Raw genomic sequence first — 24271 nt, forward strand, 5'->3', positions numbered from 1 at the left:
GAGTTTTTTGGGACGATTTCTTGCCTGGTCAAGTTGTAGGCTGAAAAAGTCGGCTTTAGTGCGCTTGATCGTTCGGTAATATGCGTTTCTCTTTGTTCTGAGAATCTTGAGGTGGTTGGTGGAAGGTATCGACCTCCAGGCATGTTCTGAAGTACTAAGTGAACGCCTGTTCTCCTTAAGAATACCGTTGTACCAAGGTTTTGAATCTTTGGAAGAGACTCCTTTTAGTTGTAGAGGTGCTACCTCATTTATTATTGTTGTCATGGTCGAGAGGTAGTGATCGGTGAGATCCTGTACTTTGGTAGATCCTGCGGGGGGCAGCAGTAAGTTGTGACATGAGGGAGGCAAGGTTTTAGGGTTGAGTTTTTTCAGGTCCCTTTTCCACACCTTTGGTCTTGTGGATTGAGCTGAGAGCAGTTTCACCGTTTCATTAATGGAGAAGTTGATGATGTGATGGTCTGACCAGTCGCAAGGTTGGACCGATTCTAGTTGAATGGAGTCTGTTTTAGAGATTATTAAGTCCAGGATAGAAACCTTTGTCATGTGTTGGGATGTTGCAGAATTGCATTAGGTCTAGGTCATCTAGGAAATTCTTGAGACTGTTCACCACTGTATCGTTTAGATCATCCCAATGGAGATTGAAGTCTCCGAGGAAAATTTGGGTATTTTGTCGTCCAGTGTTTGAGGATACCATGTCCATGAGGTGCTCGGTGAAGGTGGGGTTCTCGCCTGGTGGGTGATAGATGATGTGCAGAGAGCAGACAGGATTGCCCATGCTAGTGACGTCAAGGCACATGTATTCGCAAGACTGGAAAGATGGGGAAATGTCTCTGTTTATTGAGATATTGTTACAATGAATGCAGGCAATGCCTCCCCCGACTTGTCAGCTCTGTCTCGATCTAGTCTGATGATGTTGTAACTGGGTGGTACTAAAATGTCAATGATTGGCGCAGAGGATTCCTTCAGCCAGGTTTCAGTTAGCATTATCAGGTCTGGTTCATGTGTGAGGATGAGATCAGCTATGTCCGCTGCATGTCTAACGGCAGATCTGCAGTTTAGGAGAATACATTTGAGTTTGGGCGTGCTGATGGTTAAGGATGGTTCCTGAGTGATAGGGATTCTTCTAAGGTTGCTGTTTGTGACCCCTCTAGAGTTAGGTTTAATGGTCCTATAGGAATTGGGGGGAATAGTAGGGATCAAAGATGATGCAGGTGTGGGTGTCTTCATGTGGGTGGGTACATAAGTGCTCAACAGGGAGAGTACTTCAATCTCTGAAAGCGGATTTGTGCTTCTAATTGGTCGGGATGAGTTATTGTAGGAGGAGACTGAGGGCCAAATGGGGCAATGGAGAGTCGTATTAGTTATGGGTTGGTTCCTGGGCCAGCAGTTTTGGGGTGTCTTATAGCTCTAGCTCCCCATGGTTGTCTCGCAAAATGATCATTGAGTGCTCGGAGTTCTTCTTTGATTTGATTCAAAGAGAGCATGATCTCATCGAGTTTAGATTTTTGTGCATGCTGGCATGTGGTATGTAGCTGTGTTATGGGGGTGGCTTTGGACGCATGCGTTGATATCTGGCCTGGTGTACGGTTGGTTGTATGTGTGAGTGTGGATAAGCCTGTATAAACTGGGGGTCTAACTGGGAAGATTTCCTCCGGCTGGTGAGAATCAATATTACTGGGTGTACATTATCGTCTATTGTTTTCAGAGTGTCTAAGGTTTCTTTTACTAGAGTGGGTTTGGAAACCATTATTTTCTTGTAATGCCTCATGCTAAAAGAGGCAACACAATTCAATTTGCTATTTCGCTTACAATAATGTAGTACATATTTACTTCATGATCAAATCGGGCTCTAACAAAGAGAGGTACTCTTTTCTTTCTGGGCCATGTAGGAGACACAAAGTCAATATTTGTAATGGCCTACTTTTTCACCACTGCATTTACTGCTAGATTGCATAAAAAAATACAAAGCTCTGGACAATTGAGGCGCCTATGTTGTGGTAAATAAAATATTACCCTGGCAGAATTTCTAGGCATTAACAAAGTATCATGCATCAAATGAGAGACAGGATCCGTGGTGTCCAAGTTAAAATGGGCTTTATTCCAATAACTCGAGTCAAAGGGAGAATATGTTCCATCACCTCTGAGGTTTAGGAAGAGTCTTCTAACATTTAATAACAATGAACAGCATATATACATTTTACTCCTTGTACATAGGGAGGAGCGCTCCAGGCAGAACAAGAAAGAAGGAGATAAGAGCATGTGGGCGTACACTTGATGAGTCATAGGTAGATGATAGGTAGGTGTCATAGGTGGGTGGGTACTTAGGGGAGGAGTTTGCATGACCAGCTGGAACTCTGCCCTAATTGTGCAACTCGAGCATGGCGTGCAATTGACGTGTAACTGGGAGGAGAGCTGACTTTCAGCCTAGCAGAGACATCTCTTGTGTCAGGGCGAAAAGCACATCTTGTACAATCTGATATGATAGGGGATGTATTGTCTGAAGCAAAGGTTCATCACTAGAAATAAAGAAAAAAGCATATATTCCTCCGTTCATTGCATGGGGGCTGAGACAGAGAGTTAGGCCTTATCTGTCGCGGACGGGTTCTGTTTGCTTTTCCTCACCGGGCAGGGATGCCACTCTGTACAGCAAAACAGATAACTGTTATTCATAACACTGTCTTGGCAGGCTTCTTGCTGACGTGACTGCAGTTTTCAATGTGCCAGGAGTCATGTAAACAATATTTTCAGAAAGTGGTTTCAGGCTCCAACCACAAAAAAAGGGCTCAGTACGATATTTATTTAAAAGTGCACAATGCAAAATGCAAAATACATGGGCCTTCATTTTAGCTTAACGTTTGGGAGACTTTGATGACTTGACTTGCAGGACATGTTTGCAGAGGCCTAGTGATTCAGGCCACTACGAGAAATATGCATGGGTGACATGCACATGAATGTAACATAGGGTGTATGTAGTGGACATTTTTGGTCAGGCAAAATATCATTTTCCTCAATGTGGGCAGGACCTGGTGAAGTGAATTGCTACTTGAACACATTCTATTATTCCTGCAGCTGTTTGCTCTACCACACCTCACAAAGATGATGGAAAACTGATAAAAGACATTTTTGGAAAGTCAAATATGGTAAAATAAGGTTTCATTGATTATCCACATCAAAACAACAAATCGAAAGACACGCTAGATCTGTTGCAAGGGCAATATCTTCAAACCATGCCATCAAGATGGTAATTGACAACGTGGATTGATGTTGCTAATACATGTTTATGCAGGCAGGATCGGCTAAACCCCTTGAGAGCCATGACATTGCCAACACAAGTTAATCATACGATGACCAAAACAGAATGAAGGTGGCTATGTGTAAGTGTGTGCACATCCAACAATAGTATTATTTATAACCAATATTCATAAACAAAACCTATTCAGGTTCTATGTAGCAGTGCTCACATGGGGATATCACCTATCCACCTTGGGTGCAATTTGCCGAACTGCTAAGCAGGCCTCACTATTACTATACAAACAATGGCACTGAGGAACACACACTGCAATCTTTCTGGTCCTTGATAAGAAAGTCCAATTCAGTCATGGATGATGAAGAATTCTTTCTTTTAATTTGAGTTCTGTACACATTAAATTCCAATAAGAAGCAGCCGGCACGTATTTCGTTCACCCGGATTCTTTCAAGGCTGCAAAACTATATGTCCCTATTAATGAATGGATTATTTATACCTATTTGGTACACCCAACCATGTGTCCGTGTGCCATCTATAAAAGAAATTCTCCACAAGACGGAACGGTGTAGATAAACCATCACCAATCACGTCCAAAATTGAGGATTGCACGTTGAGTGATTTAATCTATGAAATGAAACCCCGTGTGTCTCCCCAAGGGACAGAATGGACCACCAAATTCAAGTGTCCCATATCGTGACAAAACACATTATGCATTAAAACATAATGCCACAAAAATCGAGGGTACTTGTGAGAGGGTTGGACGGAAGGAAAAATGAGGAGGCCGAATTTGGCGATCAATTTTGAAGGTGTTTTTTTTAAGTCGGTAAAGGCAACCAAAATAAAAGCACCTTGGGGAGTGGCAGAAGTATTTCTTGGTCCCTCTGGTCTGGTGGCAGTGATCTTCCCTCTGTTGTTTCAGGCTTCTCTTCCTTGGTAGGGCACCCAAGGAGTCTCGAGAAGAAAAGAAAGAAATGGCAGTAAGTTCATCTGTTGCCCCTATCCTAATGAAAAGAACCCTTCACCGTCTTTCACTGAGGTGCACCCGCCGTGCTGGACAAGGGTCTGGTTCCTTTTGGTGGTGTTACTTGAAGCTTAACATAAATACTGTCAGTGGTGGTCGAAGGGGAACACCTGAACCCAGCCTCCTTTACGTCAGGAAGCTATTGGTGCTCTCAAGAAGCATCTCATGATGCGGTATGAAGAAGGATCGGGGCAAGATAGTAGTTTGTCTTGTGGGAGAAGAAATGTCCCTTGTCAATTGGAATGAAAACATGCTGGTACGAAATGATTATCGATCATACCACCCACTGTATGTGTCAGGGTGTCAATACTATTAAACAAAATTAGATCATGACTACATTAATCAGGGTGATACTGTGTGAATTGATTACACATTGGCACTATGGATGTGCTTCGAAAGGGAATTATATGGTGCCTATGGTGCATACATTCAGGTGTTATAGGTAAACAACTCCTGGTGCAATATCTATAGATATTGGCAATAGATATATGTTTATGAATCAGAGGGGATCGCAAGTGGAAAGTCACTCATTAAGCATTATCGGACGCATAGGTGTTGTTACCACTCTTGTTAAACGTTGGTCTGAAAACACATATTGCCGAAGATACCTTAAAGCATGAAAGATGCATCAATGTAGATTCTCCGAACTATTGATGACAGGAACAGATGTTATGATGCTTCCAAGTGTGTAGGATAGCGGTAGTGCTCTGGGGAGGGGACGTTTATCTCCAAACTTGCAACCCCTGGAAACTATTCACCTCTGAACGTCTAAAAAGGTCATCGCTAAACACAACCATTGTCTCTTGTTACCCGTGCCCTCTACCAATAGGAAAGACGCATTCTCTCTCACCCCTCTGATGACAGTGAATGTATTTTAAGTGAGCTTTAACGCAGTGTTGATCCTGATGAAGTTATCCTTGGACATGGTGGGACTTCAAAACTTGTCCAAATGTGGAGTCTGGCATTTCAAACCTCTTTCACTGCATATTAACCATATTAACCATAAGGAAGACTGGGCTGACAATGGGATCGGATAGTATGGGGCTAAGAGGGTATGATACTATTTAATTATGTTGTGGTTTTGCTGAGTGTGCCCAAAGCCCCAAAGGATTTCAGAATGTTTTAAAGTGACACACAAGAAGAACATTTATTGAAATAGGAAGAGAACATAAGGCCTGAAGAAGGATGTGTTAGCAATATGCAAACCTGCCACAACCTGCTTTACAACAGCTAAATCAGCGTATAACTATATTTCTGAACCTTAATAAAAACATTTTTATATTGAATGCCAATTACTGATTCACACACACTGCGTACAAAGCATTTGCAGATGGTTGCAAATGTAGCAAGTTATATTCACAAAATGCCATTAAGAGGAAGCAGGTGGTACCCAGGTGTACTTTATGAAAGGAGACCCTGCGTTCATAATGGCAGTCATGCATGCAGGAGTGAAGAGGATATGCATACTGGCTGACCACCAGATGAGGAGGGGCGAACGGATTGTTAGAAAAATGGTGAGTCTATTTGATCAAACAGGAGAAGAGATATATGCTTAGTAAGCTGGTGACACTTGGATTCATAGATGAACTGCAACCCGTCCTAGGCAGGCACAGTCAACTTCACCCTGACATTCCTGACCATATTAAGCTCTTGTGTTGCTTACATTTAGTTGCATGAGGAAGCCTCATGAGGAAGCCTACCAATGTATTCTCTGAGTTGAAGGAGGTATGTCACAGAATGCACACTATCAATAGAGTTGCATACATTTCTTGTTGTTATGATGTCAAGAGTGCAGTCTTATACCCCTGCAGTATAACAAAATGCATAACAAAATACAAAAGTGCCATATCACGTTTCCTGAATGCTATAGGGTGCATAGATGGTGCCCATGTCCTACTGTGCCTGACACCCCAACCTCCCCATACAGGTGGTGTGTTATGTGATGTGATGTGATGTAATGTAGTTCTCTTGAGCGCACTTGTCAGCCTGCATGCATAGTAGCACAGTACATTGGGAGCACACACTGCTCCAACAGGTTGCATCACTCAGCACTGCATGGCCTGCTGGTAGGAAGAGACCTTGGAGACTTTGTAATTCATAACTAGGACTTCTGGTTCCAGATATAAGTCGATAATATCCGAGAACCCCATCAAAGAAAATATTTGCTTTGCTGTAGAAGGGGGAAATGCCATATTTTGTTGCACTTCTTTAGCTTTGGTGCTCTGTGTTGCCAAAGCTGTACAAATGTAGCCCTACCTGTAAGCCTTTTTCTGTGATGGATGGTCCTACAGTGACCTACTTGAGCTAGTGTAAGCAACTTGATATGCCTTGTGACCATATGCAAGGCTCATGGACCCCCAGGACCTACTTCTACTTCTTTTTTGGCGCTTTGCTCATCTCATAGGGTTTTGACTAACAGTTCAATGCACATTACTGTGTAGTGGTCAGCAGGTTTTGAGTTGAACTGTGATTGGCAGGAAGATGAGAGAAATAATAAAATGCTAATTGAAGAGCAAATTCAAGTAAAGGGTTCAAAGAAGTAAGTTGGGTCCAGGATAGAAACACTAAATAAGAATGAATGGTATAAGAACTAAATATTTGCCGAATTATTCATTAGCACTAGAAAAAAAATCTACCGCTGATTTATCATGGAACAAAAAATTGAAAACGTTCATATCACTGATTTGTACAATTTTTTTTAAAATTGAAAAACACAAAAGACACCAGAATTCACAATAAATCGAAACTGAAAACTGCCTAGTTATATATAACACATCATAGAAATATTTTTACATACATTTCAATGTGTAAAACGTAACATGGCATACATTTATATTTGACATATGCATATGCATTGCATTCATGGATTTTGACAACATATTTAAATCTATATACACTAAGGGGACATAGCTATAATGCTGAACACTGCTGAAAGGCAGGTACACATGTCTGCTTAAAAGTAGGTCTGGATGTGAAATTCTGCTGCGCTCCTGGGGTTGCAATGTTTTTTCCACCCCCTGCTCCACATAGCTCACCGAGTTCCGAAAAACTCAGCTCTGCGTAGCGGAGGGAAGTTTTTTCCCCGTTAATGGTCGCCAATGTTAAGTTGGCAAGCACAAGCGAGGAAAAACTTACTCCAGACCACCTCCCTGTGAGATTTCTCAATGTGGGCGGTCGCGGGTGGCTGCTACCGCTCCTGTTGAGAAACCATCCGTTCACATAACGGTAGAGGTAGCTCAAGCAGAAACATCTACTAGTGTGGCAGAAAGAAGCAGCGCCCTCTTGCGCTGCACATGGTGCCGTTCGGGCGGACTTACCAGCACTGGACAAACACATGGCGCTAAAAACCTAGGGCGAACTGCACAACATAACGCACTCCGCCGCTTGCGGAGCTCCTCGTAACACAGTGGTTTTTTTGGGACACGTGGAACTCCATGAACTCCACCCGGGCCTACTTAAAACGAGAGAAACACTTGAACATTCTACAAAGACCTACTCCAAGATAGTTACCACACCTGCCATATCATCCAATATCACAACGAGGAAAAGACTGTCTTCAGACTACCCACAGAAATGGAAAATGGTGTTTCTTATGATGATGATGATGACAATGTTTTCCCAACAACCACCACCTAGGCTGGATGCTGGAAGGGCTGCAAAAGGATGTGCATGCCAAAAACACGCAAGGAACATTTATTATTTTAAAATCGTTTTCAATCTAAAGCAAAACATAAATGAAATACAAGCATAGTTATGCTGATGTAAACATATGTGACTGATTATTTACCGACCACAACACATATTTAGAAATGGAGCAAACTATTCAGCCAGCCAGTATAAATCATTCTCTAATCAACTATAACTATTAGTAAAGAAAACAGATTCAACAAAATAAATAATGTACCTTATTTCTTCCTTTGGACTGTGGTTTTCTTTTGACACAGCCCTGGAATCCACTCCTCAGCCCTGTGGCTCCTCTGGCACTTGGTTGATGCCGTCTCAGGGACGACAGGCGCACTGCTCACACTAACGGTCTCTTCACTCTGCCCTTGTGCAAATGAAGGTCTACTGGCTGCATTCGTTGTTGTATTGAATTCTTCTAGTGAAGCAGTGCTCTGGACTTGACTTCTACTGACATCTTCCCTATGATTTAGTCCGCATTTTTGGAGTACTCCTGCACTTGCAGGTTGTCGAACAGAGGCCTTTCAACAGAGTGACCTAGTGTCAGTATACAGTTATCTGCAGGCCTCTGTTATGCCTGTGTGCAGCCTAATTAGTGGCGATGCCTTAGACAAAGGTCCTTAACTGCATATGTAAACTGTGGCCTGCCAGGTGTGATTTCTCATGTCCGAAGCTTACTATGCAATTCCAACCTTATAGTCGGTGCTTGAAATGGAAAAAAAAGTGCATAGAGTACCTGCTTGTTTCTGAGAAGTGCCGGTACACTTCAAGTAAAAGTATTACGCCTCTCTTTAGAAGTGCAGGCACTCTCCCTCTCAAAATGAAAATTGCCGGTACCAGACAGTACCGGCCCATTGAAAGCACTGCTCATAGTACGGTCACTTGTAGCCCAGTGCTGCTTACGTTGGATCAACAGCGTAGACTTTTCACGGCTGTAAAATGGAGTAGCAGTAGGGATGCCTAATAGTATATAATAGTATACCATGCAGGAAGTGATAGCAACGTTTGCTGTAGGTTTGTCTAGCTAAAGATGGCTGCCTCCCTAAGTCCACTCCCTAGTTTTCTGTTCAATAATTGGCTGCTCTCCAGCTGATGTTGTGTGCCTTGTATGCACACTTGTGAACCTCATGCTGTCTGAAGGACTTGTCTCTGTTGATGACGTTACTTCACCTGTCCTGCACTGGGTGGGTGTCCCTTTGTCTGGCTTGTCTGGGCAGATCTGCATTAGGAGGCAGAATATTTTAAATTTGTAATGCATTTTTAAACTTTACTTTAGGGAGTGAAAATGTTTTGTCCACTCGTGTAGTACACCTTGTCACACTGGAAAGAGGATGACATTATATCCAATCTGTAATAAATATATCCGTTTGCATTTGAAATATTATTCGGGATAAACATTGTGAACAGTATAAACAGTTGCTGCCAATACTAGGTATACATATACTGACATTTATTGAGCGTGCGGCTACCCCCAAGCTACACTACTCGTAATGCAGTGTTTTGGATGTGTTATGTCCATAAAAAAACTGTTCAATGATAACTAGGTGATTGTAATAGTATTTGATATTTTACTTGGTAGAAAGATTGTTAAGGACCATTCCTAAACGTCATTAATGGTGTAGGGTCCCACCCATATGCCTAATGAACATTCAAAACTTTTAAATGCACTTACCTGATAGAGTTATCATGGGAGCTAATGTGTTAATATTTGTAATCCCCCTGGCTGGAGGATCTTGATTCAATCAGAACTTCTATAGGTGATGCCTCAGTGCTGGGTCCTCTTACTCTGGCCCTTGTGACCTGCCTCCTGTGCCCTCGTTTTTAGGTTGAGCCTAACAGGGCTTGCGCTGTCTCTAAGATCTGTTGTATGTACTTTGTGGGACTTTTATTTCTCGCAACTGTGAGAAGCTGGCCTGGTGTATGATGTCCACTGATGTAAGTGGGCTCCTTGCACCGGTCCAGACAACCCTTATGGTGATTTAGGAGGTCTTAGACAACCACAGAAAGTTCTCTAAGTGGTAGATGTGGAGAGTAGACTCAGGCTTAGTCCAGAAGGAGTGTAAATCAGCTTGTTTTATCAGATCCAATCTTATAGTATAGATTATGTGAAAAAGAGCCACACAAGGTATTTATAAAATATGTATTTATTATAGAATACACTCTAACATGTTTAGATATCTCCTACATGGAGATAAACACAATGCATTCAATACTTTTCGTAGAAATACAGTTAATAGCAGGAAATACACAGTGAACCCCAGGGAGGGACCAAACCATAAACCAAGAAAGTGGTATAAGAACCACAACTCGGGTCAAGACAGTGTCGAGAGGACGTAGAAGTACTGGGGACCCAAGGAACCACCCAAGGTGAGTAGATAGGGACCCCACAGAGAGTGTGTGCAGTTTGGGAACACAACTGCGTGTTCTGTACAACTCTACAGGTAAGTCGCCGTTGGATTTTTTATGATTAAGGACCCTTCCCAGTGGACCCTGAAGAAACCCAGTGGAAGACAGAAAGTTGGAGAGCCACCTCACCCGTGGATACCCTAGTACCCATGTTACCTACACCAGGGAGGTCGGGTTCATACGTGTGAAGTGGTGCTTGGAAATGCTGTCGAACCCAGTGAAGGACTTCAGGAAAGTGCTGCTGTTGAAGAAGGAGAAAGTGTCCGGTGGAATCCGAAGGTGGATTCTAGAGGAGAGTTACCTGCAAGCAGAGGTGACAGAGTCTATGTCGAAGGGTGCCCTAAGTATTATTGGGAGAAGCCGTCATCTACAACCCCATCGGCCACTATGCTGGATTAAGTGACAACCTACTTGTTCAACTGTTCATCCTCTGTTTAACCCCTTCACAGCTGGGCAAATTCCCCTGCTGTGCTGGGGGGCGTGCACAGCGCCCCCCTGCTCATGACGAGGTCAGATCTTCATGAGCCACGGTGGGCGTGTGCGCATGACGAGCTGAGCTCGCCATGACCACACCCATTTCTTTAGAACGCTTGCACAGCAGGGGAATTTGCCCAGCATGCGAGCGTTCTAACGGTCATGAAGAGCTCAGCTCGTCATGAGCACACGAGCACCGTGGCTCATGACGAGCTGAGCTCGTCATGAGACTCGAAAGTGTTAAAACAGAATCAATTCTTAGGCGTGGGCGATTTTAATCTCCACTTTGAAAATACCACTAATCCAGGTGTTAAACCCTTAGAAAATGATATGTTCATTATGCAACTAACTCAGAGGATATCAGAACCAACCCATGTGGCTGGACATACTTTGGACCTACTGTTCTCGAACATAACATCAATCAACATTCATGAGATTAAACCACTTCAGTGGACAGATCACTTTTTAATCTCCTTTTCCCTAACGTTACCAACGAAGGCATCTAAGATTGAAATTACACATTAATCGGGGAAAAGCCACATGAACCTAATTACTCAGGAAGCCTTTACTATGCATTTCGCGCATCATGACCCAGACACACTTCACTCCAATTCTGCTAGTGCCTCTGCCACTCACTTACAACAAGAAATTGAGAAGTCGCTTGACAAATGCACCCCCAAACTTAATAAGAAACTATCCACCAATTCCAAAACCGAAAGATAGTATACTCCCGAACTAAAAATAAATAAACGAAAATGCCACATTTTGGAGCATAAATGGAGACTGTCAAAGGACTACACTGATAGACAAAACTTCTTAACTGAACAAAAAAATCACCAACACAAAATAAAAAATGCCAAAACAAACTACTATACAAAAAGGATCGAAGGTAATGACAGCTCGTCCAAGGAACTTTACAAAGTTATTCACGAACTTTGTAAACCCACCAGCCTATCTCAAACTATAGCTCCTACAACAGAGAATTGTGAACTAATCAATAATTTTTTCACCGACAAGGTGACAAAATTTACCCATCCTTCGACAATCCCCCACGAAGAAGACATTACAGACTGGAGAAACTTGGCCCCTCATCCCTCTGCACGAATTCATCTTGACACTTTAACTCCTTTCTCAGATGAAGAAGTGGCTAAAGCCATGATTGAGGGCAAAGCCGGATCTCCATGAGATCCCTGCCCTTATTTTATTTTTGCCAGACTGGCATCCGTTCCATCCCCTCACATCACCAAAATATTTAACCAATCTCTGGAACAAGCTTCATTCCCAGACATATGGAAGAAAACAGTGGTGTTTCCACTTCCAAAAAAAGCAGGACTCTGATTATATGACCCAGCTATCTACCGCCCCATCTCTCAACTTCCCTATCTAAAGTCTTGGAGCGATTAGTAAATAAGCAATTTACCACCTTCCTTGAATCTAACAACTTACTTGACCCCTCCCAGACGGACTTAAGAGCCAACAATAGTACCGAAGCCATTTTATTGGCAGTGTCTGATGATATTAGATCACTAGTTGATCAAGGTAGAGCAGAAGCACTGAACCTATTGGATCTTACTGCGGCCTTCGACACTGTATCACATACAAAACTTGTCCAAATCCTGCATAAAAAGGAATCAGTTCTAAAGCCTTGTCATGGTTCACCTCCTTTTTGAAAGATTGGACCCAAACAATTCATACGGGATCCTGCACTTCCACATCAAAGACTATTAAATACAGAGTCCCGCAGGGAGCTACCCTAAGCCCCACCCTGTTTAATGCATACATTTCATCTCTGGCCGATGTTAATAGGAAATGGGGATTTGACATCTGCTCATACGCTGATGACACACAATTGGTGATTCCCCTGATAGACAGGCTGACCAACACTGAGACCAAGGACAACTTAATAACCTGTCTTACTGAACTCGCAGGCTGAATGTCCCAACACTGTCTAAAACTAAACACCGGGCAATCGGAAATCCTACTTTTCAGGGGTGCCCAGTGTATTTGGGAATATTGCTCGTGGCCCCAGGGACTAGACACCGCCCCAGAACCCAAACGAGCGGCAAAGAACTTGGGCATCATTTTCAATGACACTCTATCTATGCAGGCACTTCTCTACAGGCGAAACGGCACGTCATAGTGGGTTAAAAAATGCATTCCACTGCATGTTCCCGCATCACCGCACTGAAAGGCAAGTAGAGATATTCAGTGGCTGCTTTTACTTGTGCTTATGTGATTTAGAAAATATATTTAATAATAACCTGAAGTCATTGGATCTTCCCTATGTCGTGGTGATTACCATGAGCTAGGGATGTGATTGTGCTGAAGATACATGTGAGTGAGGCTATGCTGCAGTAATGTGTGATAATGTATCATGCAATAATGTACCTATTACTGTCAAAGCCTCCATGTTAAAGGACAGTAGATGTTTTAGCACCCAGGATAATGTGCTGCATAGCTAAATACATATAAGGTCCCAAAGACGAGACTGATTGCATATGCTTGTTATGACGTGTATTTCATAAAACACACATTCACCTCTACAGGTATCTTGGCGCAGAATAACAGATCTTTATTGTTACCCAACTCAATGTTACTCATTTTATTGACCTCAGAAGGATGAAAGGCTCCCCAGGATTTGAAACTGTGACCATGAGGTCAAACACAGGCCCCTATAGTGGATGTATTAGTCCACTAAGCCAGCAGGCCCGGCCTGTCCTGGAGTAGAGGTCATTATCTCTTCTGTGCTCCTTTTTTGTCTTGAATCCCCCTGTTGCAAAGTCATCATGTGTGCACTGTGCACTGCCTATCTTTTGCTGACTGGTGCTGGTGGTGACTCTGAATGTCCCTGGGTTCTTTAACCAGGCCAAGGGCCAGTGCTATGCTGAAAACACAGTGAAAACACACATATACACGAGGGCACACTAAATAATAGGGTACACTAATAATTGGCATGACCTACCCTATAAGTCCCTATTACATAATAGGGCAAGGGGATTACAACTACCTTTAAATCCCTAGTGCATAATATGGCATGGCAGTTTAGATACCAGAAGCCTTTTCTGCACTTGCATAAGTGCCCTTATGAGAGCCTGAGGTCCTTTTACAAGCCGCCCTGTGTTGCACCACTGCTTTTAAATGTAAATTGTGCCCAAATTCGACTTTGGTGGTAGGGTCCCTTAGAAAGTGATGAACTACAATATCCTGGCATTTTAGGTATCCCCCGGTTCTCCCCTAGTTGTCCCAGGGGGGGGGGGGGTCATATCATTATAAGGAGGGCCCTTATAAAAGATGTTTTATATGCCCTGATGATAGAGAAATTGCACATTTCACTTCCTCATTGTTGTAAAGTGGCTCACAAAATCGGCGTTGGTGCTTGGAGCACTGTTGAATGAGGATCCACACTAGTTTTGCATATTCAGGACCCCTAAAGTCTCCCCTAAGTTTCCCAGGGTTGGGGGTCATGTAACTATAGGCATATCATTCGAAAACAGAGGAGACTGGTATTGATAAATTCAACAATATGCTATTGATGCATGTATCCTAAAATATACAGAAAAGAAGTGATAAGACTTTCTTGTCTGAAGCCAAAATTCAGCCTTCTGTGGTCTTCCCTGATTGGTCAGAGTTAACAGAATTAGCCAGGCTGTGTTGATGAAGAGATAAGTGGCTCAGCCAGAGAGAGGCTATATGTTAGAGAGGGCTCTACTACACAGGAATGCCAGAGCAGGGGGGAGGGGTTGTAAAGCATATGCTACAAATGAGAAATAGGGCAAGTAGGGAATACCAGGTCCACCTATCCCCAGCCCTATGACCCAGACAGATGTCAGGCTTAAGGATGGAATTGTCATATGGTAGGGGGAGGAGAGATGTGGAAATGAGCCATACTGGAGGTTGGTTTAACTAGTTCTTGCTCCTCTGCTGAGAGTTCAACCATGCTGAATTTTGGAGGTATAGTGCTTTATGGAAGAAGATTATGCCACAGTTTGGAGGAAATGGTTGTGCTTTGAGGTGTTGCCCCTCACCTCATTGGACAGGAGTGTTCTCCTGCTTGACCCCAGAGAACACTGAATAAATATGTGAGAGGAGAAGAGCCTCTCAGATCTGCTGCTTCAATCTAAGAGAAGAAGAAGGTGGCTAGCAAAGCTGGAAACTTGATTTGTACCATCAGGCCCTGTATTCTGACTGACTCTGCCGGCTGCATTATCTGGAACTACAGCTCTTTGGATGTACCTTGCTTCAAGAGGAATAAAGAGTGGACTCCTTGCTAGCCACAGATTAACAGAGCTCACATGGACCATCACCACCAAGATTGCCCTGACTGGAGTGCGTCGAGTGGATATGTAAAGGTTTTGTCCAGGTGCATCATGGGAATTGTGATCCCAATCTTCCAGATTCCAGACCCTTGGATTGTGTTTTGGACACTTTGGACCCTTAAGAGGGACTTCAGGAAGAATTTCTAGAAGGTTGGAGAAGTTTTGAGCAACTTTGAAAAAACTCCAAAATGGGGCCTGCTTGACCGCATGCGCGCTGCGGCGATTTTCGTGCTACGCGGCTTTTTTTCAAAAGCCGCGTTACATGACGAGCTCAGCTCGTCATCAGCGTGCGAGCGGCGCAACTGATGACGAGCTGAGCTCGTCATCAGCGCTGAAGGGGTTAAACCTGAGAGCCAAGCCAATTACCTTCTATTGCAAGACGGCCTGACCTGCTGGTTTGTCCCACTGAAAAGCTCTGGAGGTCCAACTTCCAGAGTTGACCGGGAGCTCCCTGGAAAGCAAGCTGGCGAAACCTCATGGTACCTGGACTGGTGAAGAGCATTGCGGGACCCCGGCAGAAAAAGCTCCAGAAATGTTTTAAAGTCAGAAGGTAAAATACCAACCAGGGCCTACAGTGAGCGGTATCCGAGCAGGGGTCCATCGCGGTTGGCCTGAAACTTTGACTTTGACCTGGTGTCCAGATATCCACATGTCCAGATGTCCCAGAGTGGCACTATAGGTTTCTAAGTGCTATAAAGTGCTAAGGGCCAGATGTATCAAATGGCTTTGCCCATTCTCTGTCTATGGAGACATTTGTTGATACATATGGCCCTTAATCTTTAAAAATCCATATCTCCAGTTCCCTACATTGGATTGTTGTCATTTTTGTGTTGTTTTAAAAATAAACATATTCCATATTTTCATAAATTGGTGTGGGATTTTTATTGTGCATAGTGTCATAATTATTTACAGAATTTGTATTTTTAAATGCTTTACATACCTGTCTCTGAAATTAAGCTGCTTGTTCGCAGCAATGCTTCCCAGGGTTGAGCATGGGAATAATTTATTGAGACCTGTACTTAGCCCTAGCCTGTGTTAGTGGCCTTATTGCCAGTGGGAGATCAGACCGAATCAGGCCTTCAAAGGGAGTTGAATTCCTTTAAACAATACTGTGTAAGGAAATTTTTAACAATTAATCTGGAGAAGACAAAAATGTTATGTTTCGGGCAAAAAGTCAGCAAGTTTACTTGGTTTTTGGGCGATTTGAAACTGGATTTGGTTAATGAATACCGCTACCTAGGGATGTGGTTTCATAAATCCCTAAAGTGGAATTCGCATCTTGAAGCCCAGAAAGCGAAAGCCCATACATCGATCGCTGGCTTGAAAATCTTTAACCGCGATTACGGAGATATGTCTCACTGTCCGCTGGTAAAGGCATTCAGCGCAATGATCCCCCCACAGGTACTCTATGGTGCAGAAGTCCTTTATTTGAGTGGTAAAGGGGTCTGGGACCTGGAGGAAGGGAAGTGTCTGAAATCCCTGTTGACCTTGCCCATGTCATCAATGATCCAAGCAATTAGAACGGAGCTAGAAACAACAGCCTGGGGGGTCCAATCCCAAATAGCTTTGCTAAGGTTCTGGAAACGGCTAGATGATGAGGAAGGCCAGAAAGTATCCCAATGGTGTAAAAGTGAGATCCAATCTAGTAATCTAAGTTGGGCAAAAATTAATAGGAAGAAAATCGAGCAGGTATGTGCGAATATAAAGGTTGATTTTTGCCAAGACTCACTAAGAGTAGAGTGCACTAAAAGCGCTTTGAAGTATCAGGGGCAAGAAGTCTCAAGAAATATAGATATGGAATACTTGGCCAAGAAAAAATCGGTCCTGTTTATGGTTGAATCCTGGCATATTGAAAATTGGTTCCCCTACCTAGATCGTCTGCTGAACCTCTGGTATAGGCAGGAGATCCTAAGATTGAGAATTGGTATTAACCCTTGGCTAGCAAATGAGGAATTAAAAACAAAGATGATGGACCGAAAAGGGTGTTTTAGGTGCCGGCTGGGTACAAAGGGGGACACGATGCATATCCTTCTTGATTGCACTTTAATCCTTGAGCAGCGAAAACTATGCCTTCGCCATATATTTTTAAAATATAACACAAGGACACGAATACAGGCGATCAACTTACTCACAGAAATGCCCACCATTGAAATTGCAATTGCTCTAGGGAATTTTATAAAGGTAATACAAAGATTTTTTTTAAAACTATGATCAAATTTTTAGAAATGTTATTGTTAAATGGATGAACTATGAAGTTTTTAAGAAACTGGATATCTTAAGTCTACACATTTTTATACTATTTTGGTTAGGACAGGTCGGCCCTAAGAATGTTTGCTGCTATTGCTACCTACTTGAAGAAACGTTTTAAATTGTGAATTTTATAAATGGTTATGTAGAATGTTTTATCTGTATACTTTTGAATTGTTTAATGACTAAAGTCTAAATAAACATAATCTTGACTGACTGACTGACTGACTGACAGTGGGAGATGCATATTTACCACTACTAAGAACCCGCTTTCCACATCTAGTGTTCAGTGGTGTAGATGAGGACTTGTGTTTAAAAGTACACCTTTCAGTGAAGTGAATTAAGATATAAAAAATTATCTATACTGCCTTAGAACAAAACTTTTGAGTTTAACATTTTTGGAATTGGGACTAAACTGATTTTTAAACCATGTTTTTGATTTTTCCAAAATTGTTTTAAGTCTGATTGCTATTTGTTGTTACCCAAAACTAGGGATACTTTGAACTGGTAAACTGCCTAAACTTGAGATGGCTGAGCTTAGGATACTGTGTACTGCTAGGGGGCTAGCTGCAGCCAACAAGATTTGGAAGGCAGGGTTGATTAAGTCCCTGAAGGCTTGAGGTTGGGTAGCCTCAGAGATTCAAGGGAAGGGGAAGAATGACTCTCCCAGCGTCATCTAGGAGGGTGAAGATGAAGCCTCCTCCGTTGTTTTAAGTAGTAGGTACATGATCTCCAGAGGCGAGAGAGAGGCGGTTCTCCCACAGAAATTCTAGGGATGTTCCTAAGAGTAAGGGAACTAGACCTAGAAAAGAGGAAATATGAATTAGTTAGGGAGCAGTGGAAGGAGAAGGAAGCAAGAAGAAATTATGGCAGCGACAAGGATAAAGAGATTGAGATGTGCAAGGGTGATGAGTGTGACTACAAACTTCCAAAAGGTATAGTACCCAGGTACACAGAGGGATATGATGTTGACATATGGTTTACTGCATTTGCAAGGGCTCTAGAGATGTGGGGGTTTGCCCCAAGCATGGGGGGTTACTCTTGTGCGAACTGATTCAAGTAGCTGGGAGGGATAGGCTCCTGACCATGAAGGAGGATGAGGAAAAATCATATTCTCACATGAGGCAATGCTTAGTTACAAAGTTTGGTCTGACTCTAGAGTAGTACAGGGTGAAGCTCAGAGATACCCAGAAACTGAGTCCTCGGTCCTGGGTGGACTTTGTGGACATTTCAGTGAAGGCACTTTAAGACTCGATTGTTGGTAACAAAGTAAACACATATGAGGGATTGCATAATCTGTTTTTGAAAGAACACATTTTGACTCATTGTGCTGAAGAGAAGTAACATTAGTACCTCATGGACCCTAAGTTGACCGACCGCACAGAGCTGGGGCAAGGAGCTGATAAGTGGGTCAGAACCCGAGTTTCCAATCCGCACCAGGGGCCAATCAAAAGAAAGGAGGACAGGTTCCCCCTGGGGAATGCCCAGGGGAAAGACAGTAAAAAACAGGAGTCCTCCAAAGACCCACAAAACCTGGACAGGGGGAGGTGGGGCTGAGCCAACCCAAGTTCAAAGGGAGGGGTTATCTGGGCAAGAATGGTAGGTTATTTTATCCCTCAAAGGTGGGAAAGTGATTTGACTGTAATCAGCCAGGGCACAAGAGTGGGCCATCTCCAGGGATTGCTAGTGTAAGTGTGGAGGTGGAGAATGATCCAGAGAAGGGTAGGGAAGTGGCATAGGCAATCTTCACGTCATTCAGTGGTGTGAATATTACAATCTTGGCCACCTTACCTCCAAACATAGATAAGTACAGACAGAGGTCTAAAGTTAATATGACTGAGGTGGAGTCTCTTTGAAACACAGGAACCAGTGTGCCAATGGTCCTAAATACCCTGGTGCCTCAAGAGAGAATACTACCTGGTATGTTTCACCAGGAGACCTATACAGATAGCAGTACCAAAATTCATCCCATGGCTATGCTGGATTCGGAATGGGGAGACGTGACAGGCCCCATGAAAGTAGCTGTGTCTCCTGTACTCCCAGTCCAGTGTTTACTGGGCAATGATCTCGTAGCACCTGGCTTGTCAGAGGTGGAGAAAGGGTTCCATTTGAGAGTATTGGAGCTCCCTGAATGGGTGTGTGCTGAGACCAGGTCAAAAACAATCCGGAAGGGAAAGGCTGAATGCCTGGACTCCGGGACAAAGAGCCAAGCTTCCAAAGACAAGGGCACTGTGTCTGGTGAGCCAGCCCAGGAAACCCCAGAGGTGCAGGAGGAATCTGCCCCGGCTGGGGAGGATCTGACCTCTGAAGAAGGTACTCCATCCCTGCCAGATCTGTCGATTTTGTCAGAATTGACAGGAGCAGGTAGACCATCCAGAGAGGAGTTCTGTAAGGGACAGAGAGACTGTCCCAACCTCGAGAGCTTGAGGCGGATTGCATCCAAGCAAGAGGAGGGGGATAGCAGTGGATTTCACAGAATTGACTTGGAAGATGCACTGCTTTATACTGAGGCCAGAAAGCTCAAGGAAGGGGCCACCAGGAGTCTGGCGGTACCCAAAAAGCACAGAGAGTTCATACTGAACTTGGGTCCTGATATCCCCTTGGTAGGACATTTGGACAGACTAAGATATAGAACCGGTTGGTGAACCATTTCTACTGACCACAGATGTCTAAGAAGATAAAGGAGTTTTGCAGCTCCTGTGTCACCTGTCAGGCTAGTGGCAAGGCATGGGGCACGGCAATGGCTCCCTTGATACCACTATCAGTGGTTGGGATTCCTTTTGAAAGGGTCAGTCAGTCAGTCAATAAACTTTATTCGGATACTACATTATCCATAAAAGTACACAGATAATTACATACATGGTCAAGGTAAAAGAAAAATCACGTTAACATGAGGTAGTATTGCTGAATATTTCCTTATTAAAAAAAATGGTAACCATAAAAAAGTACAAGATGTCATTTACACATGTTTAGTGCGTCAATTAGAGCAAACGCTTGCTAGGTCATTTAGCAGCATTATTTAAGGTGCCGGTTTTATAAAGTGCATAGTGCATAAATCCTGGTTGGTAGACCAACTTAATAAAGTGCAAAGTACAATGTCAACCAGTGATTGTTAGAAATAGACCGGATTCTACAACTCAGTATATGCAAGTAGACAATAAATAGCATCTTTGGATACCAATAAACATTTTGGACAAATAGGCTTTAGTTCTCCTAATTATTTTTTTCCTTATATTTACAAATAGCAACGTAAATTAAAATATGGATGTGCAAAGTGCAAAGTGCAAATAGGCCTCTTCCAAGTACATATTAATCACTTTGGTCTGGTTGAATGAATGTTAATTCATCGAAAAACGGAATCGGGTAGCTATTTTTAGTAAAAGCATAACAGTCATAAAAACATACATTACAATAACACAAAAAATCTACAAGTTTAAAAAATATATGAGCCCAATTTTTGGGTGCGATTTCCTTATAGTTTACGTTCATTTTACAGGATTAGCATTAGAGACAATACCAATGCAACTAATTAAGGCAGTTAATAACAGGTAAATCAGAGACAGCTATTATACAGTGTTTCAAATCGATTGGAAGTGGGGATATTACAGCCGCTCAATACGCAGACACTTCTGCCCATCTGATGGTTACACTTTGCATTTGATCTTAATGGGCAGAGGTATGACCTACTGGGGTAAAAGTCATATAGATCCCAGGTGGATATAGGGCCATCTCCTTTTTGGGGCTACCAAGTTTGAAGATATGGGACAACGTGTTTGTTCCTAAATTTAACTAGTACTAGGTCGCCGGCAATATCTTTTGGGAGGGAACCTAGCCAGCCTACCCTTCTGAGACTCATTATTCTGCCATCCAAGGTAGAGGGGATGGGTCTATTGTTTGTTAGCCAGAATGTAACCTTATTTATTAGGTCCTGATGTCTTTCGACTTTTCCGCTTGTGAGTGCTGGCACACCCGAGAGAACGCACACAAACGGAGCGACCTCCGGTGGTAAGTGTATATGATTAGGAATTCTTGGCGTGTTGCCATGGTTAGCAACTGTCCCCGTATGGGATATGGGTTCTTTGCTCAACCCTACTCTGGTGGCAGTGCACTGTGCTAATGTGGAGTTGGTGGATACTCTGGGAATGTTTGGAGATGACGTGGGTGAGGCTACTGGTTGGTTTTGGACATTTTTACTTAGTGCATTTAGTATGGGCACTTCTATGGCAGCCAGAGACTGCACTTGATTAGGTCTTGCGATGTTTTTTGAAAGTATCAAATTGGCCTTCATCATTTCCTCTACTCCCGTAAGCCTATCCCCTAGACTGTTTATTCTTTCTATCACCGGGGATATTATAGATTGGACCAGGTGTTCAATCTGGGCCAATAGGATTGCCTGGGTAGAAGGCATAGAAGAGTCTGGTTTCCCAGCATCCTCTGAGGCTGGGGGGGAGGTGGTGATGGCCAATGGGGGTCTTGAGCACAATTCTAGTTGTTTTGCTCGACTTCCCTGGTGTTCCACCCCGTTTTGCTTTCTTTTGACTAAGGGGACCTGAGGGAGCACTATGTTTTGAGAGGTGACTTTTGCAGATAGTAAGTGGGGGGGTACCTATTAGACTATCATTTAGGTGGAGTGGTGTGCTAGTCCGGGGACTTGTGCTGGCTGTAGAACAGTTAAGGGCGCTAGATTGCTTAATTCTCGGTTCCAGTAGAGCGTACTTGGTTTTACATAGACTGTTTAGTTCCTCCAGTAATGTTAGGTTTTGTACTATGTCGGCTGCCTGTAAGGGAGATCGGTTGTTGGGTGTACTATCTATGGGCGGAGATCGTCCAGGACTCTCTGTTTCACGGGGAATGGGCGGAGTTGTCCTGTTTAAGTAGTGGTCAAGTGACCCGTTGGACGGACCCCTCTGGGGGATAGAATTTTTGGTAACCGCCTTATGAATCATAATGTGACTGGTTTATATGTAGTAAACACCAGAACAGCAACAAATCTAATACTGTTGGGATTCACAAGATGATATCCATTGGGGAGGACCGTAAGTGGGCATAGATATAATATCCAGGTCTCTTTACCGCCTCTTGTTGCGATGCCAAGGGGGGTGGCCCGTCCCTAACTCCTCTTGCCTCAGAGGGCCACAGAGGGCCCGCCCTTTGCCAAGCCAGGCCGGTCGTCCACTGTGCAGGAGGGGCGGAGCCAAGCCCGGCCTCGGAGAAAGGACCCTGGGAGCCCCGGTGGGGAAGAGCAGCACAGACGGAAAGAAATCAGCCAGCAGGACACCAGGGGACTCGGTCCCTGTCCAGTCTTTATGCGCCTCCTGGCGCGCTCCTGCTCACATCGTCGTCGTGCCCCTAAGGATGCTGGGGGATGTAGTGTGAAGCTAGACCGGCGGAGCCAAGCCCGGCCGTTCGTCCACTGTGCAGGAGGGGCGGAGCCAAGCCTGGCCTCGGAGAAAGGACCCCGGGAGCCCCGGTGGGGAAGAGCAGCCCAGACGGAAAGAAATCAGCCAGCAGGACAGGGTGGGGATGGGCATTGTTGGTCCCCTGAACCCACCTACTGCTTCAGGATATAGGTATATCATGGTGGTAGTGGATCATGCCACAAGGTACCCTGAGGCAATACCTCTCAGGACAATAAGTGCTCCTGCAGTGTTTAGAAAAACCAAAGGTGATGATGGGCAGAGCGTTGACAATACAAACACTCATCCCCAGTCAACTGATCTGGGTTTAATCCATCACTGTTCTTTAGCTCACTCCGCCACCCCAGTTCAGACATGGCCAGTTCAGATGCTCCGTCCATCACCACCCCCTTTTGTACCTGCAGTGTTTAGGGCACTACTTGGTGTGTTCACCGGAGTTTATTTTCCAAAAGAGGTTGCTTCAGATACGGACAAAGCTTCCTGTACAGCTATCTGAAAGTGGTATGAGATGAATGTGGTGTTCACTGCAAGTTCACCACCCTATATCACCCCAGACTAATGGTCTTTTGGAGAGGTTCAACAAGATCCTGAAGGCTTGATCAATGTTTATCTGACAAACACAAGAGGAGATGAGATATTCTCCACCCATGCCTACTGTTGGCTTACAGGGAGATTCCACAAAAAGGGGTTAGTTTCAGTCCCTTTGAGCTGTTGTTTAAACACCCTGTGAGGGAGCCACTGTGTCTGCTGAGGGAGCCTTTGGAGAAGCCTCCTAAAGAAGTAAAAGACAATGTTTTGGACTATGTGCTAAGATTACGGCCTAGAATGGCACAGTGCATGTACAAGGCAAGAAGGAAACTGGAGGCCAGCCAGGAGCTCATGAAGCACTAGTATGATCAGAAGGCTACTATGCCTGAATATACTCCAGGGCAGTTGGTGTTTGTGTTGGAGTCTGTGGTTTCAAGGAACCTCGATGACAAGTGGAGTGGGCCTGTTCCAATCATTGAGAAGAAGGATAAAGACACCTACCTGGTCGACCTTGGCACCACCAGACCCCTCATGGGGTCCAACATGTGAATAGATTGAAACCCCACTATGACTGGGAAGACATGACCATGTTCCTGGTCACAGATGAGGGAGTAAAGGAAGAGACTGGGCCAGTGCCTGACCTCCTCTCCAACAAAGTGCAACATGAGTCGGTGGAGGGTGTTGTATTGACAGACCAGTATCACAGAGACTGCAAAGAGGTACTAGAGCAGTTTGCTGGCCTGTTCTCTTTGACCCAGGTATCGCTGAGTGGTGTGTGTACCACATAGACACCGGTGACAGCCCACCTGTCAAAAATAAACTATACAGGTTGTCTGTCCATGTCATAGCCAGTATTAGGGCTGAGATAGCTAAGATGCTAGAGTTGATGGTAGCTGAGCCCTCTGAAAGACAACCCAGCGCTGGTAGTGCCAAA

At 43.9% G+C, this 24271-nt stretch overlaps 1 protein-coding gene across 1 annotated transcript in view; it reads left to right on the forward strand.

Annotated features, from left to right (window-relative positions):
• The window catches only part of LOC144752614 (scavenger receptor cysteine-rich domain-containing protein DMBT1-like), a 1037642-nt gene that overhangs the window by 119016 nt on the left and 894355 nt on the right, over positions 1 to 24271 (forward strand). Inside the window, exon 6 of the mRNA XM_078640493.1 lies at positions 10305 to 10316. Within this exon, the coding sequence (XP_078496619.1) occupies positions 10305 to 10316 (12 nt within the window). The remainder of the gene's footprint in view (positions 1 to 10304; positions 10317 to 24271) is intronic.

The sequence above is a fragment of the Lissotriton helveticus genome, chromosome 5_1, assembly GCF_964261635.1.
Source record: "Lissotriton helveticus chromosome 5_1, aLisHel1.1, whole genome shotgun sequence".
NCBI lineage: Eukaryota > Metazoa > Chordata > Amphibia > Caudata > Salamandridae > Lissotriton > Lissotriton helveticus.